Genomic DNA, 13,375 nt, shown 5'->3' with positions numbered 1-13,375 from the left:
GAATGGGAATGAGAACATGAACTACCTCATCGGACTGCTGTGCACAGGAAATGAGTCCATCAATACATGCAAAGCACAAAGAACAGAGACAGGCACACAATAAACAATCTGCTCTTCTGATTATTGCATACTAGGGTTATAGTTTTTCAGGCTCTCACTGCACTACAAGGCCCTTTCTTAGCATTAGCATGCAGTGATTTTACACGTTATTTGTCAAATAGCTATCAAATTAATACTTGTCTCTTCCTCTACTGCAAATTTTATGAAGCAGATACCAAGTCTGTCTTTGCTCTTCTTAGCACAGTGCTTGGCAAAGGAAAGCACTGAAATATTTGTTAAGTAAATCTTGGAACTAAAGCAAAGCAATAAAGCAAACCAGTGACACCAGTGGTTACCAGTCTGTAGTTTTGGATGTCTTCAGAAGTTGTATGAATGTTTCCCATCTGCTATAGTTCTTCTCCAACCTCACTAATAGAATTATCCCGGAAGCTTCCAAATATACCCATGTTCAGGTTCCAAAGATTCCAGTTTGATTGGGATGGATGGGGTTGGCCAAGGCCAGTATTGAAGACTCTGTAAATTCTAATCTGCAAGTTAGGTTGGAAAGCTCCGGTGCTGCTCCCACCAGCTTCAGTTCTGGTGTGAAGGCCTCCAACCTGACCTCTGCTTTTGAATTTGACCAACAGCCCGCACCCTCGGTTGAATTATCCTTTCCTGTCTACATAATAGAGGAAAGAATATGGGTAGCGGCAGCTTTATGGGCAGGACCTAGGCGGATGGAACAAATGAGTAAGGTTCGTGCTGTTCAGACAATTGTAATCCTGGCAGCAAACCTGTTGGGCGACTCCAGGCCCAGGCACTCGCCAACCCACACTCATTCAGGGCATTCTGCCCCTAGAGGGCGAGCGCATCAGGTCATGAACCTCTTTTTTTTTTTTTTTTTTTTTTTAAATGGGATTTTATTTATATTAAGAGCCAACACAAAGTTTCCTACAGTGTAAAAGAGTGGTGGCGACGACTGCCTTAAAGGCTGAACTCCGCAAGCCATACCTTCTGGGCGTTGCTCCCCAAGGTAGATCACTGAGTCCGTTTCCTTCCCAACTGTCTCTCGCTCCACATCCACCCACCTCTACCCCTTTCCACGGTCCGTTTACCCCCATTATTGAACGGTGCCATCGGAATTCCCCAACACTGTTCAAGTGTGACCCCAAGATATGAGGCCGACCTTCGTGAAGCCACCGCAGTTTCCTCCAGCGGGCAGCCCCGGGAGCAGGGAGCTGGGTTGTCAGGGGCCCCGCGCGCCACGGGAGGCAGAGGTCGCGCCCCGATCGCGGGAAACTGGGACTCATGTGTGGATCTGCTGGAGGTCAGGGGGCCAGTAACGTTCACCTGGCCTCCGAAGGCGGGTCCCCGCACTGGAAGCCTCTGGCGTAGCCGGGGTGCGGAGCCACCCCCTCGGCTGACGATCCCCTCACTCCCTAACTTGGGACCCACAAGCCGCGAGTCCACGGCCCTGGGCGAAAAGAGTCACATTCCCTCCCCACTCCCTCAAGGGAAAGGGAGCGAAACACGCTTTCCGGACCCGGCACAACAGGTCCTTTGGACACCCGCGAGGTTGGGAAGGCCGGGGGCGACTGGCTGCGGAAGAGGGTAGGGCATTCCACCGGCGCATTTCCTGAGGAGGGGCCTCTCCACTTACGGATCCCCTGCCACTTTACTGAGCCCCAGACCCACAGCAAATCCTGAGTTTGGTGAGCAGGCATTATACCGAAGGCGCGGGTGGGAGTGGAGTTCTAGACGCGTAGCATGGCACCAGTCTGTTCTGTCCGAGAGCTAAGTTAGGAGGTGCAGGAAAAGAGCAGTTATGCGCGCCCCAGGACCTGACTCTCTGGGCGATCGGCGTCCACTCACCTTGTGCCTGCGCCTCCATGGTGGCTGACTTCGAGCTGAGGGCGGCGGGGACACCCCGGTGCTTCCCAGAGCAGATGGCAGCTGTGCTCAGCCTCAGAACGCAGCTGGCCCCGCCGCTCTCTCCCACTCCTGGCAACGCGTGTCTCGAGCGCTGCGCGGAGGGGGTTGGGGACGCAGGCAGCAGCCACTGGCCGCTTCTGGTTACCTCCGCCCCTTCCAGTCCACCTGGCCCAAACCAAGCTGGAAAGAGCTCGCCGCTGGGCGCCACCTGCCGGCGCTCTGCACAGCCGGCGGAAGGCACCCACTCCCGGCGCTATACGGACATACCGCAGAGATATTGCAGATTAGGTTCCAGACCCCCGCAATAAAGCAGGTATTGCAACAAAACGAGTCGCACTAATTTTTCAGCTTCCTAATGCATATAAAAGTTACGTTTACACTATGTGTAGTCTATTAAGTATGCAATAGCATGATGTCTAAAATGAGCAATATACATACCTTAATTTAAAAAGATATTTTATTTCTAAAAAATGTTAAAGATCATCTTTACCTAATGGGAATCTTTTTGTTGGTGGAGGGCATTGCTTGGATGTTGATGGCTGCTGACTGATCCTGGTGGTGATTGCTGAAGGCTGGAATAGCTGTGTCAATTTCTTAAAATAGGACAACAATGAAGTTTGCTGCATCAATTGACTCTTCCTTTTATGAAAGATTTTTCTGTACCATGCAATGCTGGTTGATAGCATTTTATCCACAATATAACTTTTTGCAAAATTGGAGTCAGTCATCTCAAACTCTGCCATTGCTTTATCAACTAAGTGTATATAATTATAAATCCTTTGCTGTCATTTCAACAATGCTGTGAACAACTTCACCAGGAGTAGATTCTATCTCAAGTGACCACTTTCTTGGCTTGTCTATAAGGAGCAACTCCTCAACCATTCAAGTCTTATGAAATTGAGCAATTTAGTCATATATTCAGGCTCCACTTGTAATTCTAATTCTCTTGCTCTTTCTACCACACCTGCAATTACTTCCTGCTTTGAAGTTTGAACCCCCAAAGTCATTCAGGAGGGTTGGAACCAACTTCTTCCAAACTCCTGTTAATGTTGACTTTTTGATCTCCTCCCATGAATTATGAATGTTCTTAATGGCATCTAGAATGGTGAATCTTTTCCAGAAGGTTATCAATTTACTTTGTCCAGATCCAACAGAAGAATCACTATTTATGGCAGCTATATCCTTACAAAATTTATTTCTCAAATAATAAGGCTTGAAAGTTAAAATTACTCCTTTATTCATCGGCCGCAAGATGGATGTTGTTTTGCCAGGCATGAAAACAACATTAATCTCTTCTTACATCTCCATCAACTCCTGAGTGACAAAGTATGACATTAACCAGCAATAATAATTAGAAAGAAACTTTTTTTTTTGAGCAGTAGGTCTTAATAGTGGACTTAAAATGTTCAATAAACCATGCTGTAAACAGATGCACTATCATTCAAGTTTTGTTGTTCGATTTATAGAGCACAGGTGGAATATATTTAGCGTAATTCTTAAGGGCTCTAAAATTTTCAGAATGGTAAATGAGCATTGGCTTCAGTGTAAAGTCACCAGCTACTTTTGCCCCTAACAAGAGAGTCAGTTTGTCCTTTGAAGCTTTGCAATCAGGTATTGACTTCTTTGTAGCTATGAAAGTCCTTGATAGCATCTTCTTCCAGTACAAGGCTATTTCATCTGTATTGAAAATGCGTTGTTTAGTGTAGCTACCTTAATCAGTGATCTTAGCCAGATCTTCTGGAGAACTTGCTGCAGCTTTGGCATCAGCCCTTGCTGCTTCACCTTACATTCATGTTATGGAGATGACTTCTTTCTTTAAACCTCATGAGCCAGTCTCTGCTAGCTTCCAACTTTTCTTCTGCAGATTCCTCACCTCTCTCAGGCTTTATAGAATTGAAGAGAGTTAGGGCTTTGCCCCGGATTAGGCTGTGGTTAAGGGAAGGTTGTGACTGCTTTGATCTGGTTTGATCCAGACCACTCAAACTTTCCCCATATCAGCAAGAAGACTGTTTCACTTCCTTATCATTTGTGGGTTCACTGAAGTAGCACTTCTAATCTCCTTCAAGAAGTTTTCTTTTGCATTCACAGCTTGAATAACTTGCACAAGAGACCTAGCTTTTGGCCTATCTCAGCTTTCAACATGCCTTCCTCACTAAATTTAATCATTTCTAGCTTTTGATTTAAGTCACAAGTGACTCTTCCTTTCATGTGAATACTTGGAGGCCATTGTAGGGTTATTAATACAATATTGTTGTGTCTCAGAGAATGGAGAGGCCTAAGAAGAGGGAGAGAGGTGGGGAAATGGCTGGCCGGTGGAGCAGTCAGAACACACACAAGATTTATTGATTCAATTCACTGTCTTATATGGGCATGGTTCACGGTTCCTCAAAATAATTACAATGGTGACATCAAAGATCACTGATCACAGATCACCATAACAGATATAATATAATGAAAAAGCTTGAAATATTGTGAGAATTACCAAAATGTGACACAGAGACATCAAGTGAGCACATGGCATTGGAAAAATGGCACCAATAGATTTGCTCAACACGGGGATGCCACAAACCTCCAATTGGTTAAAAATGCGGTAGCTCACACCTGTAATTCCAGCACTTTGAGAGGCCTAGGCAGGTGGGCAAATCATGAGGTCAGGAGATCAAGACCATCCTGGCTAACGTGGTGAAACCCTGTCTTTACTAGAATACAAAACATTGGCCGGGTGTGGTGGCGGGCACCTGTAGTCCCAGCTATTCAGGAGGCTGAGGCAGGAGAATCGCTTGAACCTGGGAGGCAGAGGTTGCAGTGAGCCGAGATTAGCCTGGGCAACACAGTGAGACTCTGTCAAGACAAAAAAAAAAAAAAGTGAAGAGAAGTGCAATAAGATGAGGTGTGCCTGTAAAGGTCTGATGCTATGCCATGGACAGAGGAAGAGAACATGGTTTTACAATACCGAGCCATCACTCTTAGTGGAGATATGAAGGTAGTTTTCCACAAGCCGTGGTTCCAACATTTTTGTCAATTCATCAATACACAATTTTATGTATATTTTAGTTTAAAGACACCTTATTTCATGTATATCATGTACATTGTTGCTTCATTAACATTGAGCTCACAGTCAACAGCACTAGAACTCATACCAGAATCAAGTTTATTAAGCTTATTTCATGTATATATTTTCTCTCTAAGGCACATCACAACCTTTTTGCACCTAGGAACACTAGACAGTACTTCAGTGCTATCCCTGGGAGCTCAGAAAAATCACCAAAAAAAAAGGTTTGCTTATAGACTGGAGGACAAAACAAGAAGGCAGGGCCGCCTTGCTTTTCCTCAGCAGGAAACTTGAGTCTTCTGGGGTCTCTGTCCATGAGTCCCTGTAGGTTGTACTTGTAGGTCGCTGAGGCAGTCATGTTTTCAGACAGGACTAGAAATTCACAGCCCTGTTCCAAGGCTTGCCTGGTAATGAGATTAGAAAGCATGACAAGAAGTAAGAAATATCAGCTACCATCTCTACTCCACTGGCTTTTGGGTGTTACAGATCTCCCCTTTTTCTCAACATCTACACAATCTTCATCTGTAAAATACAGTGTGGTACTTATTTACATTTGGTCTTGAATAGTTTGCCATTTGGGTTTTGTTTCCTCTTCCTTTCTTAAAATAGATGTTAAAGTCTGTCAGAGTTGAGTGTGGATATTATGTTAAACCTCCCATAATTCCTGCCAAAAAGTCTTATAAAAATTTCGCAGCTCAAAAAGATTTATTGAATAAACAATTAACTAACCAGTAGGTTATATTTTATCCATGCCCAAGTTTGCACAGTATAGACTAATAAACATAAATGGAGTCTTACATTTTTTTCTTGAAAGAAAGAATACTAGTCATGGTTTCCTGGCACATGTACAAGCATCTCAGTGTGTTTTTTGTTATGTTGAAGATCTCACTGATTTGTAATCATTGCCATTAAAATTACTGTGTAGAACACTAAGCATAGGGCTTTTAAATGACTTTTGGTAATAGAGACCAGGGATGCATAAAGTGAAGAATCAGTGCTTAAATCACTTTTAGAGTCTATTCAGTTGTTCTGGTCTTCTATACCCTGGAAATTAAACACCAGGTTAGGGTTGACTCCCAGCTGCTAAAATGAGCTAAAAATAGTTAATGATTTTCCAGCTTGAGTCATCTAACCATCTATACTCTGACTCATTTTTCTGATTTATAACATTTTAAGTTACTACCCTTTTAATTTTTCAATCATTATTTATACCAATAATAAAATATTGGTATTCATTCCGAAAAAGTTATTGAACATCTATATGCCAGGGACTGTGCTAGATGCTAAGGGTGTGGGTAAAGGACAAGATCCTTCATTACCAGGGAGTTCATGATCTGGTGAGAAGCAGGGAGAAACAGGTTTTTATAAAGCAGCACCTCGTGGTAAGTGCTGTACATAGAGGGTAAGCCCAGTGCGTCTGTTAGCACTGAGGGAAGCCTCCTAACTCAGGCTGGTGAGAAGATGCAGAAATGTTTCTTTCTTTTTTTTTTTTTTTTTTTTTTTTGAGACGGAGTCTTGCTCTGTCACCCGGGCTGGAGTGCTGTGGCCGGATCTCAGCTCACTGCAAGCTCCGCCTCCCGGGTTCATGCCATTCTCCTGCCTCAGCCTCCCGAGTAGCTGGGACTACAGGCGCCGCTACCTCGCCCGGCTAGTTTTTTGTAGTAGTTTTTTTTAGTAGAGACGGGGTTTCAACGTGTTAGCCAGGATGGTCTCAATCTCCTGACCTCGTGATCCGCCCGTCTCGGCCTCCCAAAGTGCTGGGATTACAGGCTTGAGCCACCGCGCCCGGCCAGAAATGTTTCTTTCAAAATGCTTGCCTCAACTGTGTCTTAAGAGTAAAGGAATTAGCCGGGTAAGTTTGTGTTATCCCCCAAATAATGGTTTAGCCAAAGAAGACTATTATTGAAGTTAACATTTTATAAAAATGAAGATTTTTCTATTTTGTCTTTTCTGTCTTTGTCTTTTCCTTGTCACTGAAGATGGTGAACTTTCTTAACTTCTTTTAAGGTTAGTAAAACAGCCACCTTCACCCCCTCCTTCATCTCTATAGCCACTCTACATGGAAAACGCTGGTCAAGTGTTTGATTGAATCAATGAAATTCTGTTTAAAAGTACCTTACTTAATGTATTTCGTTGCTTTAACATTAACATTGGCGTTGACATTAACATTAACATGAGACAATCATGTTTTCAGACAAGACTAGAAACTCACAGTCCTGTTCCACAGCTTGCCTGGTCATGCGATTAGAAAGCATGACAAGGAGTAAGAAATATCAGCTCACGTCTCTACCAACAGCACTATAACTCATATAAGTACGAAGTTTGTTTAGAAAGTTGATCATTCTGTAGTGGTGAAATGCAGTAGAAATCTCAACTGTCCAAAGGGAAAGTGTATTCAACAGTTTTTACTTACACCAGTTCCCGGTCACTTATAATGTACGGGTGTGAAGGCATCTTGGGAAGTGGAAGGGACACAGAAATGAGAGGAATGAGTAGAAAGGACAGGTGAAGTGTGCTGCTCTGGCCTATGAACCTTACAAATACATTGAAAGAGAACATGAGGTATGGGGCTCTATTAGATTCCCACTCTGAAAACTACCAGCTGTATCACCTAAAGGAAGTGTCTCAGCCTCTCTGCGCCTGGCTTTCTGCATTTGCATCAGGATGTTATTTGAGGTATTAATGGACATGTTCTTTCCCTCCTCTCCCACTGGGCACCTGTGCTTTTAAAGCAGTGGTTTCCAGTCGTCTTCTACATTATCAGCACCACATGAGTGGCTTTTAAACATTTCTAATACGTGGGTTCTAACCCCTAAGTATTCTGATTTGTCTTTTGAAATCTCTCTCAGTGATACTGATGTGCTTCCAAGATTCACAATGACCATTTTAGAAACTGTCCACAACAAAGATGAAAGGATCTATATTCTCAGCTTTTAAATTAAAACGTTGTCACCCAAGTAAGCAGACAATAATGAAAAAGAAATATGAGCAGGCAGCACAATAATTTTTACCCCTAATTACAGGGGAGTTGGAGAGATAAAAAACGTTGGAGAGGGCAGAGAAGTATGAAAGACTTAGACATGGTTCTGCCTACAGATTTCACCCTTCCTCTCCCTACTCCCATGAGAGCAAAGAAGACCTGGCCTCGACAGTTGCACTGGGAACTCTGATGGCCAGATAGTTTTGAGAACCTTAGGGATAGAACAAGTGCTCTTCGTCACTTTGAATTTCTCACCCTCTCAAGTGGTGTAGGAAGGTAGAGAGGAGTTTCATTGAAGACCCAGGTGGGGTGTGGAAGTTAGCGGGAGAGAGAACTAGCTAGTAAGTCAATACTACCAGGAGGCTGGAAAAGGCAGCTTCCATTTCCTGAAGCCGCATGAAGAAAAGGGTGCAACAGAATCATTCATGAGGGTAGGAGGGGCTACACAAAGGGAGAGGCACTCAGAACTCAGCCTAGCTGGAGGACTTACCGACTTCACCCCACATCATGCTGCTAAGCTGGGCAAAAGGAATGAAGAGAGATAGTTTGATTGCTCAGAAAGGGGGCCAGCACCACCTTTTTTCCACCTCTACCAACTTCCCAGTGCTCAGGAAACTTGGAAATTGGAGTCTACACACCAGAGGGTTGGCTTTGGAGGAGGCCACCAGAGAGTTGGCTTTGGTGGTGGCACACGCCTGTAGTCCCAGCTACTTGGGAGGCTGAGGCAGGAGAACTGCTTGAACCCATGAAGCGGAGGTTGCAGTGAGCCAAGATCATGCCACTTCACTCCAGCCTGGATGGCAGACTGAGATTTAGTATCAAAAAAAAAAAAAGAAGGTTTTTACTTATTTATTCAAAGATGCTTTTTTTTTTTTCTTTACAGCTCCAGGATGGCTTTTTGCTGATTTGAGGATTGTGATGTTGGTGGTAATGTTTTCCATGACTCCCCTTGCATAGTTTGACCTCTAAGTAAATGAATATTACTATACCGTTCTCATAAAATAAAAGCAGAAAGTTGTATGTCATCAGGTTCCTTTCAAACACAAATGTGCACTTCTGGACTCATTGTTTACAGGTGACATAGACAAATTAAAGAAAGTTTAAGTAGAATGTCACAAAGATTATTGATAATGTCCTTAGGGAAACTTAAAGGAGTCCGAAGGCTCATTAATTTTTGAAAGCAGAAATCTGGGTGATAGCTTGATCATGGCAAACACGTCTATTGTTCATGATCACAGAGTAGACCATAAGCAACACTGCAAACTGCAAATAACTGCTTAGTGACAACAATAGCCAGTTTCTAAATCTTCGATATGACTTTCACAGGTTGACATAGCCTAAACTGAATCTTAAATAAACACAATGGACAATATAAAAATAAAAAAAAAAACTATGTAGTAGGTCAATAGGAACATGGCACAGTAAGTTCTGTTACACTAGCTGATGTCAAATTCAAGGACCTGGCCTAGTAGGTAGACTTTGTCTCAGTTAAGACCCAATGAGAATGTCAGCTCTGCTAGGGATGTAAATAAGTGAATTAATTTTTGATTTGGCAAACCATAAAATAGAATGAAACAATTTAAACTTGAATTTGAATTACTGCATATTACCCAATGTTTTAGCATATTGTGGAAGAAGGAAAAATGTCTAGCATAAATAATTATTTAAGGAATCATTTTGGAATTTAAAAATTCTTATGAGCACTACAAAATTCAGTTCTTCAAATATTCTATTATTAAACTTTTGAATAAAAGCCAGCAAAGAAAATGCACTTATAGAATTTTGCAGAGAAAAACATTTTCATGAGCTATCTCTTAGGAGTTGTTTTTTGGTGGTAAGTTCCTTCTCATGGTAATAGTTGAAGCACAGAACTCAGTTTTTCAGGGAATATTCCTACAATCAGTTTATGAAGCAAATTTATATCAGAAAAATTAGAAGTCAAGTATATCCCATATAATACTGTTGGGGCTCAGAGAACAATACCCCAAAGTAGGGTACTTTGACATGCTGAGTACTTTGAACCAAAGAAGGAAGTACTGGAAGGGCTCCGAAGCAGTCTCAGATACAGTCTCCCTCTGATCTTCTCCTACCCTCCTGTCTCCCATTCCTTTTTCTCACCCAAAGCAAGTTATAGAAACCAGAATTCCTCTTCCCCATGGTGAGTGTATTTGTCTGTTCTCACACTGCTATGAAGAGATACCTGAGACTGGGTGATTTATAAGAAAAGAGATTTGATGGACTCACAGTTCCACATGGCTGGGGAGGCCTCAGGAGACTTACAATCAAGGTGGAAGGCACCTCTTCTCAGGGCAGCAGGAGAGAAAATGAGTGCTAGCAGGGGAAATACCACACTCTTATAAAACCAGCAGGGCCAGGCATGGTGGCTCACCCAGCACTTTGGGAGGCCGATATGGGTGGATCACCTGAGGTCAGGAGTTTGAGACCAGCCTGGGTAACATGGTGAAACCCTGTTTCTACTAAAAATACAAAAAATTAGCTGGGTGTGGTGGCATTTGCCTATAATCTGAGCTACTCGGGAGGCTGAGGCAGAAGAATTGCTTGAACTCGGGAGGTAGAGGTTGCAGTGAGCCAAGATCACACCATTGTACTGTGGTTTGGGCAACAAGAGCGAAACTCCATCTCAAAAAATAAAAAAATAAAAAATAAAACCATCAGATCATATGAGAACTCACTCACTATCATGAGAACAGCACGGGGGAAACTGCCCCCATGATTCAATTACCTTCCACCAGGCTCCCCCATGACACTTGGGGATTACAGGGATTAAAATTCAAGATGAGATTTGGGTGGGGATGAAGCCAAACCACATCAGTGGGTCATAGAAATTAGAACCCCTCAATCCCAAAGGCAGTCATAAAACCTACAAACATTATTCTAACCTTAACCTGCTTTTCAGTATGCCAGTTGGCCATAAGGAAAATGTTTAATCTACTTTGTCAGATAGTAGATCATAAGACTCATTCCAGAGGGCCCTGCTTCATATCCAGGAGGAAAGAATGCCACACAGAAAGATAGAGAAGAATCTGAGCAGCGAGGCCTTGCTGGGTTTCCCTCCTGGGTCTATTACCATAAGATGATTCCCTTTTGTCCAATCACATTTCTACACAGCTGTCTATTCTTCAATGAATGTAAGCATTAAAATAGACTGTTTTACCTGGGTCTTTTTTTCTGAAGTATCCCGTGTCACGACAAACTTTGATTGCATAAATTTGTTGTGCTTTTGCCTTGTTAACTTGTCTTTTGTTATAGTAATGTTGGCTGTGACCCTTATGATGGGTGAGGAAAGGTGTCACACCTTTGCCTCCCCTACATTACTAGGTTATAATTAATTCAGGAATTATTTATATTTTACATTCACTAATTCCAATCAATCACACAATCTCTGTAAAAAGAACTCTGTAAGTTTTATTTTGTTGCTCATGTTTACAGAATTGTTATATTAGTTTATTAATTTCAAAATTTTAAACAATTGTTTAAGCATAAAACAATCATGTTCTCTTAGTGAAAATCTGTGAGTTACTTTTAATAAGACTAAACAAAAAATTTATAAATTTTATTTAAAAATGAGAAAAAGAATCCAAGAATTTCCATCATTCATTTAAGTTTCTGATTTGGAACTTTGAAAAAAATCAATTTATGCATTCATTTCACTCCATGCATCAAAATTAATTCCATGGACATTAAAATATTGAATATTTTTAAAATGTAGAAAAACTAGAATAGAATAGAATTGAATATTAAGTTTTAAAGTGTGAGTAGTACTTTCAGAGTTCAAAAGTGATAGAGAGAAATCATTAAGCAAAGGTTAATATATGTGGCTTCAAAAATTAAAAATTCTGTCCATCAAAAATGACCAAAATTAGCAAATTAAAAAATAATTTAACAAAAAGATGTAGAGAACAAAAAAATATTTCCAGCTACCCTTCCAGGTTCTTTGGCTGGTCTATGGATTAAACTGGCATAAGAAAGATCAACAGAAGAAAAACAATTTTAATTATGTCCATAGAGGAGTTTGACAAAAATGTAAGACTCACCAGATAATTAGGCTTACATATCATCCTGACCTACAGAAAGGAATAGGAGTTTAGGGATTCTAGGTAATGGTAAAGGCAAATTACGGGAGGGCAAACAGAAGAAATGTGTTGTGAGTAGAGGTTGCTTTCTTACACAAGTAAAAGTCTCTCAGGTGACGCAATTGTCACATATCTTTACTAATGAAAATTTCCTTCATGAGTGTAAATTCCTGCACACAAGGGAATTTTTATGTTTTATTTTAGGAAGTTGAAAGGGAGAAAGAGCTTTTCTTGCTTTGGCTGGCTCTCAATTATTTTTAGCTCAAAGTAATCAGTATGCCAAAGTGGCATATTTGGGGGTGGCCTATTCTGATATCCTAGAGTCATATTTTGGGATGGTATGTCCTAAACTTCATCAATAGTAAATGGACTAAATTTCCTAGACTCTAAAAGACCTTGTATGGCTATAGCCTTGATGCCAAAACCCAACAACAACAGTCTTAGGAAAGACATTATGAAAAATTATTACTATCATTGCAAACATTCTAAATAAAATGAAGGCAATTCAAATTCCATAGTGTATTAAGTGTGTGTGTGCATGTGTGTTTGTATCACTTTACCCATCCAGGTTGAACTGAGGAATCAATGGATGGTTTCAACTCCAGAAAATGTAGCAGTGAAAGCAGTGGATTATTGGAGCCAGTTGATACTATCTGATGAAAGCTGATTATCAAATTTTCAAATAAAATGTAAAAGAATTTTATTCAGGCAAGAAGAAAATGAATCTAGATGAAAGGTAAAAAATACAGAAGGAAATGACAAGCAATTGAAATGGTAAATATGAGTGGTAAAGCAAAATAAACAGATTGCATAATAAAATTAAAAATAGTGTCATTTTGTGGTTTAAAATATGCAGGAATTAAAATGTACGGCACAGAGTCCATGCACCAACTCTTAAAGTGATACACAGAACAAAGGCCTGGACATTAAGCAATGAATTCCAGTTGTGTTTTGAAGGTTTTGTTTACTTGTGTGCTTTTTCGTCTGCTGCTTTTTTTTAAATCTTAACTGGGGAAGGATTGAATTGGATTGCCTAGAGCAAGCTTTTCCAACCCGTACTGGTGGGCCGTGTGCTGCCCAGGACGGCTTTCAATGCTGCCTAATACAAATTCCTGAACGTCTTAAAACACTATGAGACTATTTTGCGATTTTTTTTTTTTTTTTAGCTCAGTAGCTATTTTTTAGTGTTAGTGTATTTTACATGTGACCCAAGACAATTCTTCTTCCAATGTGGCACAGAGAAGCCAAAAGATTGGACACCCCAGCCTGGAGTTTCAA

General features: G+C 41.3%; 1 protein-coding gene across 5 annotated transcripts in view; it reads right to left on the bottom strand.

Moving 5' to 3' along the window:
* TPD52L1 (TPD52 like 1) overlaps positions 1–2,221 on the bottom strand; it is a 108,341-nt gene extending 106,120 nt beyond the window's left edge. For all 5 annotated transcript variants that reach the window (XM_030929338.1, XM_010359021.2, XM_010359023.2 and 2 more), the window contains exon 1: positions 1,912–2,221. In XM_030929338.1, coding sequence (XP_030785198.1) covers positions 1,912–1,930 — 19 coding nt within the window. In that variant the 5' untranslated portion in view covers positions 1,931–2,221. The remainder of the gene's footprint in view (positions 1–1,911) is intronic.
* Between the last annotated feature and the right edge of the window lie 11,154 nt (positions 2,222–13,375).

Source organism: Rhinopithecus roxellana, chromosome 4 (genome assembly GCF_007565055.1).
Source record: "Rhinopithecus roxellana isolate Shanxi Qingling chromosome 4, ASM756505v1, whole genome shotgun sequence".
NCBI classification, from domain to species: domain Eukaryota; kingdom Metazoa; phylum Chordata; class Mammalia; order Primates; family Cercopithecidae; genus Rhinopithecus; species Rhinopithecus roxellana.
This window is presented reverse-complemented; position numbering and strand designations above follow the sequence as displayed.